General features: G+C 42.0%; 1 protein-coding gene across 3 annotated transcripts in view; it reads left to right on the top strand.

Annotated features, from left to right (window-relative positions):
- The window catches only part of rev3l (REV3 like, DNA directed polymerase zeta catalytic subunit), a 90,105-nt gene that overhangs the window by 25,843 nt on the left and 51,986 nt on the right, over positions 1–12,276 (top strand). For all 3 annotated transcript variants that reach the window (XM_032542422.1, XM_032542421.1, XM_032542423.1), the window contains exons 2-4: positions 10,488–10,677; positions 10,841–10,915; positions 11,953–12,113. In XM_032542422.1, the coding sequence (XP_032398313.1) occupies positions 10,488–10,677; positions 10,841–10,915; positions 11,953–12,113 (426 nt within the window). The remainder of the gene's footprint in view (positions 1–10,487; positions 10,678–10,840; positions 10,916–11,952; positions 12,114–12,276) is intronic.

The following is a 12,276-nucleotide window of genomic DNA, read 5'->3' as shown; positions in this document are numbered from 1 at the left end:
CCCTGTTGGCAACACTGATTTTTTTCAGTTTTTGTTCAAAGGAATTTAAGTTTCATATCTTAAGTTTTATTTTATTTATCAGACCTTTATTATATTTTGATTTTCCTCTGTTCTGTTCAAATTATATTATTTTAGTGAGAGCTCATAAACAACTACAAATAACTAGGGAAGGGGAAGGGTTAGGGAAGTCTGTTTCTGGATAATTATTTTTTTTAATATATATAACCAAATATTTGTGTTGTATCGGTCTTAAAAATCCTTTATCGGCCGGGCTCTAAAAGAAACCGAGTTCCAGCACTGAGGTGGCCTCGCGCCTTAGGGTCCCTATAATCTGATCGCTGATTTGATTTTGGCAGGGGACCTTTGTTGCATGTCATCCCCCCTCTCTCTCTCTCCCCTCATTTACTGTCACCTCTCTACTTCTTTCTAACCTCTTATTTAATTTCAATTAATTAAGGCTAAAAATAGCTCCTTCCATTTGCTTAAAGAAAGAACTAGGTTGATTTGCCATAGCAGCAGATGAAGCAGATAGAAAATAAGGTGCATCATTTTATCCTTTTTTTTTTCTCACAGTTTTGCAGGCATTGCCCCTGAGCTACATGATGCTGTTCACTCTCACTGCAGCACTGCCGCAACCATCATTGCATGTATATTAATTTCTTAAAGTCTCCCTCATGCACTTTGTCCTTTTGCTGGAGTTGCCATTGCTCTCTAACACGGTAGTGAGTGCTGTAAACACATACGCTATTGAAGTTGATATGTCTTTATTATAGGTGCCCTGCCACACAAAACTGTTTATACTTGCTTGTATTTATACGTGCAAATGTGTTAGGTCCATATGTGTTTGTGTTATGTGGTGAATGTGAAAATAAACGTCTACCTCCTCTGTCAGCTCTAGCCACTGAAATGAAATGAGAGGAGAAATCAGACCAATTACAACAGCTGGTCAATCTGACGTCATGTTGCCTGAGCTCATTACTATTCATGAACTCACCCAGTTGTGCTGGGTGAAGGATGCTGATAGCCAGGCACTCATTGGCTAGCTGTTAGCCAATCAGAGTCAAGCAGCTTAGCTCGTAGAATTTGAATGAGAATTGGCACAAATGGAGATGAGTCTTCCTAGAGGCTTAAAACAAGGTAACCAAGTTTCAGAGTCCATGGTAGAACTTCAGACATTACCACAAAGTGATGAAATATACACGTGTTAAGGCACTTTTAAAACCTTTGTAGTAGAAGCAGCCATTGTATTTCTGATTCTTCCTTTCTTCAGAACTACACCGGCTACCCAGTCTCACATTGCCATACTCCAGCTGTGTGTCAGTGAGTAAAGGTTAGTTGTATAGCTCCTTTCCCAGATAAAAATCACAAAGTGCTTCACAATAAAATGTAGTACAAAACAAGAACATTGAAATACAAATAGAAAACATAACAACCAACCATTAAAAAACCTCAACTAACTCCTATTTAATTTCTTTTTAAACGACTCAACAGAATTCACACAACGTTGAGAGGGAGGGAGCCCCTGCTGGGAATGATCGGTCCCCTCTAGTTTTAAACTGAGTGCGGGGAGCCTCTAATAGCCTCTTACCTAATGACCTCAGAGTAGGAGTGCCATATATGTCGTTATTGCAATACCACGTTGCACAATATTAAATCGAGGGGTGCAAGCTATATCGACTCAGCATCGTTATCGCAATATATCGAAAGTGTTGCAATATGTATGCAGTGTTTTTTTTTGTGGAGCGCTGCGTCCCGTCTGTTGGCTGTGTGGTTAGTTGTGTTTGATTCAGAGCCCACTTGAAACGCCAGAATGATCACGTTACCGTGCCGTGTTACCGTTGCACGTGCACGGTGCCACTGCGTGACAAACCCCATGGAGCGTACCATGTGACCCGTGTGCATATTTCAACAGAGTGATGGTGGAAGTGAAGAAATAGAGACAACAAAACGGAGTGAATCAGAGAAGAGAAAGAAAAGTTGCGTCCGATTCTCTTTATTTATATATTTTATACTGTCCAACCAGTACATGTCCTGTTCTGTAGACATGATCCTTATGTATTACTCATTCATTCATTCAGTCATTCATTCATTCATTCATTCATTCATTCATTCATTCATTCGTTCATGTTGGACCAGTCCAATATGTCAGTTGAAATAAACCTTATGTTGTAAGAAACGTTGTGTAATTTGTCATTAATCTATTTTGATGCGTTTTCCTGTAACTTTTGTGATTTTTGCATGTTTAAAAATATTTAAATTAATATTTATATCGCAATATTCATAATCAATAACGCAATGCAACATTTTGTCAATATCATGCAACCCTACCTCAGATTACAGGCTAAGACTAAGCTGTATCAAGTCACAGATGTGTGGAGAAACTTGACCGTGCAGGGCTCTAAAAGTAAGGACCAGGATTTTAAATTGTGAAGAGCTGCTGAAACAGGCGTGATGTGTGCTCTTTTCTTAATGTGAGTGAAAAGCCTCACAGCAGAGTTCTGAACAGCCTCCTTCTTACTCAAACAGGTAAAAAGACTGTAACAGTAATATGAAGGTGAAGAAATGAAAGCATGAATGATCTTCTCCAACTCTCCCTTAGTCACAAGTGTTCTTAATTTGAAAATGTTCCTGAGTTGGAAGAAACAGTTCCTAACTAATTGTTTAGAGTGGAGTTCCGAGGACACGGCTGAATTAAAAACTACAGCCGAGCTCCTGAGTTTCGGCTGGACAGACGGCCCTACGTCACCAATGTGCTGTTTTATCTGAGGGTTTTTACTTTCAGGGCCAATAATTAGTGTTTCAGTTTTATCTGAGTTCAGAAGCAAAACAAGTTGTCACATAAACACTGTTATGGTCTGTATGCACACATTATCATTCTGGAATAAGAGGAAAAACACTTGTTGGTTATTATTATTTCTTTAAATCAATCACAGTTGTCTTGGGGGCCGCTGAGCTCTGGATGCAGCAACGGTGCCCTTGTAAAAGAGGAAGTGGAGAAAGCGGAAGGGGAGGAGAATGCCTGGCGGACAGACCACACTGTACATCCAGTAAGCCGGACTATGGCTGCCTGATTGCCACCAAGTTGTGGAAGCACAACTGATAAGCTGGGGGTACCACATCCTCAACAAGGAGTTTGGGCATTCAGTGCTGCAGGCTGCGATGGGGCGGCTAAATCTTACTGGGTGAGTTAGAGGCCGCCCCAATGTTTCAGATTTTGAGAGGCACGTGCTAGGTTTGTGCACCAGCCGCGGTAACGTAACTGCAGAGGTTTGCAGGCGCACAAAGCTTGACGCAAGAACCCTGCAGCAGGCCTTATTGTGCACTCATTGTGCCTCTTCCAAAAGTCCATTAATGAAACACTGGGTTTAGAATATTAAGTCTACTCTTGACAGTTGTCTTCATTCAGACTCTTACATTCACCTCCCAGAGTGTTCCAGAAAAGCTAAAAGGCCCCCCCTGAAATAGTGGTTCAGTTTGGCAACATGCCAGCTCTCCCACCACGGGCGGACTCCAACGGTCTGACTCCTCCACAGAGATAGGAGCACACAATGCAAGCCTGTGTAATTAGTTTCTAAAGCAGTACTCTTCGGCTCTCACTCAAACGCTGACTGCTCATCTGTATGTTCCATCCTCTCTGCTCTCCAGCAGTTAATTTAGGGAGAAGATGATGGGAGGGAATCCATTAGAAAGGGTGTGATTTAGAAGGTTGTCACCTTCCTCTGTGCACTCCTCCTCATTGCAGTCATGCTGACTCTCTCACTCACTCACTCACTATGGCTAGCTATGGCTTGATGTGCTTGTTTCTGTCAGACATTAGTTTGAAAAACAAAATCCTGTCTGTGGGCATCAGATTACGTCATTGTGCATCATGATCCATTTCACGTGTGACGAAGTGTAGCTTTGAGACCAGGCAGACTCATCACCGATTATTGATGCATCTCAATGCAACAATATTTTTATGTACATTTCCATGCGTGATTTAAAAAAATATACATATAAATCTGAGTTTGTTAGGTCCCACACAAGTTGTAATGAGATTTTTTTTTGTGTACTGAGGTTTTTATTGTGTAGTCATTCCATGCATTCCTTAGACATACTGAGTCACTTTCTCTCAGTGATCTTCCATGTCAGAAGTTCAGTCATGTTTAAAGGGGAAGAATTGGCTTTTTATAACATGAAACATGAGGTGGTCACATGTAATGTGATGAAGTAGATCAACAGCCTTTATGTGTTTTGTCTAATTTTATATTTGTCTTATTAGATCATGTGTATGTACAGTATAAACAAAACTTTTGCGTTCGTGCATGCGTGTGTGTGTGTGCAGCTGATTTATCCTAAAAAAACATTTGTACTCAGCAAACCTATTTTGGACAAGTAAAGCTCTCTTCTTTCTGCTTCTGTGTTCCGATCATGTATTTTGAGCCCAGAGAAGTAATGCTAAGGATTTGCTGCTACAACAAAATCAACAAGTTCTGCAAATTGGCTCCATTTGTTTGCACATTTTCCCAGTGAGCAACCTTTTTGTCTTTTAGCACCATCACTGACAGATTTAACATTTGCCAGGAAATTTCCCCCCCAAAAGTAGGACTCTCAAACTGCGTTGAAGTCTTAAACTATGATTGGTTGCCAGGCGTAGTGCCTAACAGTAAACAAACGCGGCTGCCAAGGAAAAAGTTACCAGCAGGACTCATGACCGACGGCCAGTTTTGCTCTCATCCTGAGGAAAGTAGGCTATGGATGCCTAGGTGAGGACTCCCCCCCCCCCCCCCCCCCCCCCCTCCTTAATAAACCATGGCCAACACCGCTGTGTTGCCGATTTACACCACAAACGCCCCACGGCTTTTGGCGGGTAATGTAAACGTGGTATGCCCCGACACCGTGTAACACGGGTGACACCACAAACCCCTCGGAACTTGTCTCTGTTTGGTAGAAAAAAACTGTTCCTAAATGGTCAAATGAAGCATACAGGAAGGAATGTCCCTTTTTGTTTAGTGTGATAGCTCAATATCTGTCACTCTTGGTTCAGCGTGGCTAACAACAGGCTAGCAGCTGTCTGACAGACTCACACACTGGCTGGTTTTACATAACTAAGCTGCTGGGCTACAGCCTCACTGACCCAGCGGGGGGTCAGATGTGGAGATGGGCAATATATTGATATATCAATATCGTGATATGAGACTAGATATCATCTTAGATTTTGGAAATCATAATATCGTAATATGACATTAGTGGTCTTTTCCTGATTTTAAAGTCTGCATTACAGTAAAGTGATGTCATTTTGTGTACTTACCAGACTGTTGTAGCTGTTTTATTATTTTCCTTTACCCACTTAATCATTATATCCACAGTACTGATGATTATTTATCAAAAATCTCATTGTGTAAATATTTTGTGAAAGCGCCAACAGTCCACACTACAATATCGTTGCCTTATCGATATTGAGGTATTTGGGCAAAAATATTATGATATTTGATTTTCTCCATATCGCCCAGCCCTAGTCAGATGTGATACCTTGTTGCAGTTTCTGGTGCAATAAAGGGACACTCATCAAATGCGAGTACTGTATGTACAGTCCCTGACAAAAGTCTTGTCGCTTATCTATTTTGTAGAAACACCTGCTATTAACCTGACTTTTAATTAATCAATGGTGTAAGAAATAGCTCATATGAAAAGCTAAAACCCTCCCAAATGATGTTCAATGCACTGAAATAATTAGTTTCACTGAAACAAGATTTATTATTTAAAGACAGAAAGGTCAATCAAATTTCGGCAAGACAAAAAGTTTTGTCGCCTATACATAAATTGAACAATTTACTACAACTAAAATTGTCAGTAATTAATAGTGGTGCTGTGACTTCAAATTTAATCTTGTATGACTTCCATGAGCTTGAAGGACTGCATCCATGCAGTTTGGCAAGGATTCATACAATGTATTGATGAAGTCATCAGGAATAGCTAGGAAGCAGTCTTCTGTCTCCCAGAGTTCATCAATATTCTTTGGTTTGGTCTTCCATGCTTCCTCTTTCATCCTACCCCACATATGCTCAATGATGTTCATGTCTGGTGACTGGGCCGCCAATCCTGGAGCATCTTGATCTTCTTCGCCTTGAGGAACTTTGAAGTGGAGATGGAATATGCGATGGAGCACCACCTGCTGGAGAATGTGGCCTCTTTTATGGTTGGGAATATAGAGTAGCTAAGATTTCTTGGTATTTGAGACTATTGATGTTCCTTCCACCCTGCAGATCTCTCGCACCCCCATACTGGATGGACCCAGACCATAATTTTTCACTGTTTTCTGGGTGAATCTTGGATCCCTGCGGGCTCCAGTAGGTCTCCTGCAATATTTGGGGCAACTGGGGTGTAATTCAACAGAAGATTCATCTGAAAAATCCACTTTCTTCCACTTCTCCAGCGTCCATCCTTTTAGCAGGCCTCGGCAAATGCCACACGTTTTTTCAATTGTCTTTTGTTTAGTGCTGGCTTCTGGGCACTGATTCGACCATGGAGGCCATTTCGAGACAGAATCCGACAAACTGTTCTGGTTGACACAGGGACTTCAGGGGACCAGGTCTAGTGGAGCTCTGCTGCAGTGGAATCAATTATTAGTCACAGGTGAAGCTCATATGACAAGGCGACAACACTTATGTCTTTGCAAAAATTGACTCAATGGGCTTTACCAAGCTGTGAATATTAGAATACGTTTTGACAGTTTCTTTTTGCACTGAAACATTATTACAGAAGCTGTCGGGATTAAAATGAGCCATTTCTTGTAAATAAATCTTGATTAGAAATATATTTCAGCGGCACTTCAGGTCAAATGGTACACAAGCGATAAGACTTTTGTCAGGGACTATATACCAACACGCCTCAAATAAGACCAATTATAGATTCATCAGTTTCATAAAGTTCTTGGTTAATTGCCCACTGTTTGAAGTTTGACTGCATCCCAGTAGTGAGCCATCCAACTGAAACATGAGCTCCTGGTCAGTCCACACTCAATGTGACACATCTTCTGCTTCTCTCTCACCACACCAACATATACACACCTTTGTTTCTCTCGTGCCATCCTTATTGTATCTGTCTTTTTACCCTCCCTGTTTTTTCATGCACAGGTACACACCACACACACACACACACACACCCACACACACACACACACACCACACACACACCACACACACACACACACACACACACACACACCACACAACACACACACACACACACACACCACACACCCACACACACAACACACACACACACCACCCTCTCTCTCTCTCTCTCTCTCACTTACTTCTCTGACTCTGTTTTTCTCAGACACACTTTCTCCCTACGTCTCTCTTTCTGTGGCCTGACCAGCTGGCTGTAAAGAATCACTTGTTTATCTCTCCGCTGTCTGTCACGGCTTTTGCTTTGCCGTTGCCTAGTAACTGCAGTAGAAGCTGTGTGTTTGTGTGTGTGTGTGGTGTGTGTGTGTGTGTGTGTGTGTGTGTGTGGTGTGTGTGTGTGTGTGTGTGTGGTGTGTGTGTGTGTGTGTGTGTGTGTGTGTGTGTGTGTGTGTGTGTGTGTGTGTGTGTGTGTGTCTGTGTGTGTGTGCTGTGTGTGTGTCTGTGTGTGTGTGTCTTGTGTGTGTGTCTGTGTGTCTGTGTCTGTGTCTGTGTGTCTGTGTGTCTGTCCTTCGATCGTTCGTTCGTTCGTACACGGCAGACTGAGGACAGACAGGCGCATGCTGCTTTCGCCACTCCTCCACCGTCAGAGTGGCTGCCAGCCTTTGTGTCGCTCGCAGTGGCACTACACACACCTTGTACGCCTCTGAGACACACACACATACTGTACACACTCCGGACTTGACACAGTTCTACTGATCTCACTGTTTCTCTGCATCTCCCTGGCTGCAATGAAGAATACCACCTAGTGTGAATAGTTTACAAAAGCATATTAACCAAAAAATAACCAGTTTGGATCGCCATAACAACACGCAAGGAGGGGTTACAACCAAGTATGATTGATAGCTATTTCTGCTCATAAAGATTTCATCATCTAGATTTGGTCTCTTGTTTTTCACAGGTTTAATATTTCCTAATGCAGCCCTCCATTTAGCCAAGCATGGCATTTAAATGAATGCTATTTAATTTCCAAGGACAGAATAAATTAATGATAATTTCTCACTTTATCTTCTTATGATGGTCTGCTGTGTGTCTCGACACCACTGTCTCCCACAGGGAGCTCCAGCATATGCTGCGCCCCACTCCTAATACCGATGTCGGTCTCACACCAGGCCTGTTCCGAGAAGCTCATTGTCTTTCAGCACAACATCTCATCTTGCATCACCCCTCCCCTCCTGTTTTGGAGGCAGCAGTATGCATCGCTGTGCAGAGAGATGCTGGGAATATTTCTTCCTCTTTTGGAAAGCTCCGCTTTGGGTCCAGCAATCTCAACAATCGTGCCCAGAGGACTGCGGCACGCAAGCATCGTCTGTTATTCCAAAGCGTGAGGATGGAGAATTGGCAAGCTGTGTGTTTGAGGTGCAGTAACCATGCCAGAACCCGCCTGCCCCTACCTCTCCTGAAGCCATGCTACCAGTGGTGAGTGCTGGGAAGGCAGGCATGTCTCTGGGGATGTGCTGACACGTCTGGGCAAGAGTCAAGCTCCTGCTTATTACCGCCCTCCGCCTGTCCAGCTGCCAGCCGTCGCTGATGTAAGTGGAGAGAGTCAGAAACTCAGATTTCTGTGAGCCTCAACACCCTCAGCCCCCTTTTTGTTGTCTTAATTTTTACACTGACTGTTCTACTCCGTTACGTAACCGGATTAAACCCAGCGCAGCAGTCTGCAGATGAAAGCAGTGGCCCAGGCTGATGATGGATCAGAGCGTGCTGTCTGCATCACCTCAGATGACTTGGTAGTGTGCGTGTCCGTCTGGGAGGGATGATGTCACAGCACTCCCGTTATAAATAGTGTATATAAATCCCTGTCTCTGCACCGGCTGACCTCACTTCACATGACTTTAAGACCTCAGTCCTCTCCCGTCCGCGCCACCCCCAATCCCCAGCGATGGTTTTATTTATTTAGCTAATGAGCTGCTTTACCACTGTGCAAACATTGCATTACAGGCTTGTTGTCATACACATCCATCTGTTGGTCAGAGGGTGTTTGGGAAGACAAAAAACAGTTTACTGGACCCTCACTGACTTTACTTTCTTTAATACAGTTTTGCTCAATTGTTTTAGATGCACTTTGGCCAATTGTGTGAATACTATGTGTCTGTGAGCAGACAGACAAATGTAGGGTTGTACAAGTGTAAAGTGGGGGAATATATGGAGGGACAACAGTGGACCATATTGGACCATGCAAGATCATACTGCAGAGCAGTGCATGAAAAGATGCTTTTTTACAGTTTGGTGTCAGGTCAGCTTACTGAGGTCAAGAACTGGGCTTCAGATGATGTCCCTTCAGTCATGCATAGTTGTGATGTGTGTGATGTGTGTAACACATCGCATACAAATAATATAACACGAAAAATAAAGATTTGGACGTCTGAAATATTTGTTTGTCACCACTAAATGAAGTAGAAGAAGGTTGTTTGTTTTTATTATTTATATTTTCTTATTATACACCAGTGTGTGTGATTTTAATAATCATATGAAGAGTTTTGGGAAAAATATCCGTTCTGGTGTTACTGTATCTTTCAAATGTTCTTTCTTACAATGCATAAAAAAAAAAATATATGTATATTGGTAGTGGTACCAAAATGTGCATATCCGCTTTAGTAGTTAGACATTTTGAACAACGTGCAGCCCTACTAGTCACATTACGATACAATTTTTTTGGTGGTATAAAAATCCGATTTACCGGCCGATATGGTTATAAAATAAAAAAATCCAGGAATGTGTAACAAAACATAAACCGATTTCCCTAACATTAGTTATTTGTAGTTATTTGAGTCCTCGCTAAAACAATATGATAATGCGGTTTGAAAATAAACAGAACAGAGGACCATCAACCTTTATTAAAGTTTTGATAAATAAAATGTATAAAAATACAAACTTAAGATATAAAACTTAAAGGGTTAAACACTAATGTCGCTATCAGACACGTTGTAGAGCGCCTTCTGGTGGACAGCTTTTGCAATGCCAACACTCATAACATGGTTGAAGGGTGTTTTGTCCATTTTTATTTTATTTTTTCAATACTTATTGTCCATTATAAATGCCGATACTGAAAAATGTATTGCAGATATTGCAGTACGTTATGCATCAACTATATATTTATATATTTATATTTATATATATATAAGTTATACCAAAGAGAGTCTGAAAATATATGCTAAAGACGCGTGGAGAATTTAGATTTGAGAACTGCAGCTTCTGTGTTTTCAAACCAATACAAAAGGCTTTTGCCATTCTAAACACTAACGCAGTGGGAAGTGGATACATGAGATACAGATTGTACGCCCGATGATTAAAAGATTTGTTGTCGTGTTACAGGCCAGAAGACATGCCTCCACCTCCATGGCGTGTTCCCCTACATCTACGTACCGTACGATGGCTACGGCCAACAGCCGGAGCGCTACCTGCGGCAGGTGGCCTTCAGTACCGACAGGGCCCTCAACGTTGCCATGGGAAACCCCGCCTCCAGCGTCCAGCATGTCTTCAAGGTGGTGCTGGTCTCTGGCATGTAAGTGACTCATGATTGAGCTGATGAAGTTGAGTGTGCAAACCGCAAAAAGCCTTCTTTTTTTTCTTTTTCTTTTTTTAAAATAAAAATGTGGGAAATCCTTCTAATGAACTCTCCAGGTAGACATGCAGTATGTCAACGAGGTCTTTTTCCTGTCTTGCAGGCCTTTCTATGGCTACCACGCTAAGGAGAAGCACTTTATGAAGATCTACCTGTACAATCCTCAGATGGTAAAAAGGTAAGTTTACTAGGGATCGATGCACTTAAATGAGAATGGGGATCATCCCGATGGTCCGATGCCACTGAATGGCTGACTGTGTGCACATGACTCTGCCTGCTCACTAACATGGCTTCGTATTCACTGTGTGTTGTTGTGCATGGAAGCACGCAGGAAGGCAGAATTATTTGCCAAAGTGATCAGCGTTAGTGGTGACAAGGTGAGCGGAGTTGTGCAACTGAATTGATACTTGGCAAAGAGAGGGGGGGGGAAAGAGAGCGACAGGAAGAGGCTTGAGGAGAGAGATTGATACTGTTGTTGATTTCCTGTTTTTTATCTTAAATGTATCCATTTTAGGTGACTCATTGAATTTTATGTATGTATTTCTTTTCACATTATTATCCTTGATGAGAGAGAAAGAGAGTAAGGGAGTGCTTTGAGTGGCAGGTCTGGATCTCTGCAACCTTCTTCAGCCCCCCCCACCTCCAAACACTCTCTGATCAGTCATCAAAGAGCTGTGGCCTTTAAAGAGGAACACGACTCCAGGGCAGAGCTTAAACGTACACACAGCCAACTGCTCTTCATCAAGTGCTGGAAATGCATGTTTTCTGTGGTTGAGGATGGCTCTGGAAAACAAGTTGTCCTTTTTCAGAATCGATTTTAATAAAAGGCACTATGGATGTTAATAATGAAGCGTTAACCGACTATTTGACCGATATAATGCTACCAGTTAAACAGTATTATGTTATTACAGTATTTTTCAGAAAACAATTGTTTGTATTAGAAATGAATGGGCTATACAATCTTTGTTTTCTTTTTAAGGTTTTGCCTTTAATTGATAGGACAGCTGTAGACAGGAAAGGGGCAGATTTCAAAGAGAGAAGCTAATCAGCCTCTAATCTACACCATCCCAGCGGCACCAAAAACAACCTGTAACTGTGTTTCAGAGGAGAAATGACTGCTACATTTGTGTAATTGTCTTTTAATAAGTAAATGTGTGTTGTTGTTTTTTCTACCCTTATTCTCTTTCATTATGGAAAAATCTCTGTTTGTTTTAGGGTCTGTGAGCTGTTACAAAGCGGAGCAGTGATGAACAAAAGTTACCAGCCCCACGAGGGCCACATCCCCTACCTGCTGCAGCTCTTCATAGACTACAATCTGTACGGCATGAACCTGCTGAACTTGGGGGCTGTCAAGTTCCGCAGGGGCCAGCACAAAGGTACGGGACAAGGGAAGGGGATTTAGTTTTTCTAAAATAATCCTCTCCAGCTAATTTGATTCTTCGAATGCAGTTTGAGGATTTATTTGTTAATCCTGGTTGAAGTTATCTTAAAGCGCCCATATTATTCTCATTTTCCAGTTCATAATTGAATTTTGAAGTT

The sequence above is a fragment of the Etheostoma spectabile genome, chromosome 18, assembly GCF_008692095.1.
Source record: "Etheostoma spectabile isolate EspeVRDwgs_2016 chromosome 18, UIUC_Espe_1.0, whole genome shotgun sequence".
Taxonomy (NCBI): domain Eukaryota; kingdom Metazoa; phylum Chordata; class Actinopteri; order Perciformes; family Percidae; genus Etheostoma; species Etheostoma spectabile.
This window is presented reverse-complemented; position numbering and strand designations above follow the sequence as displayed.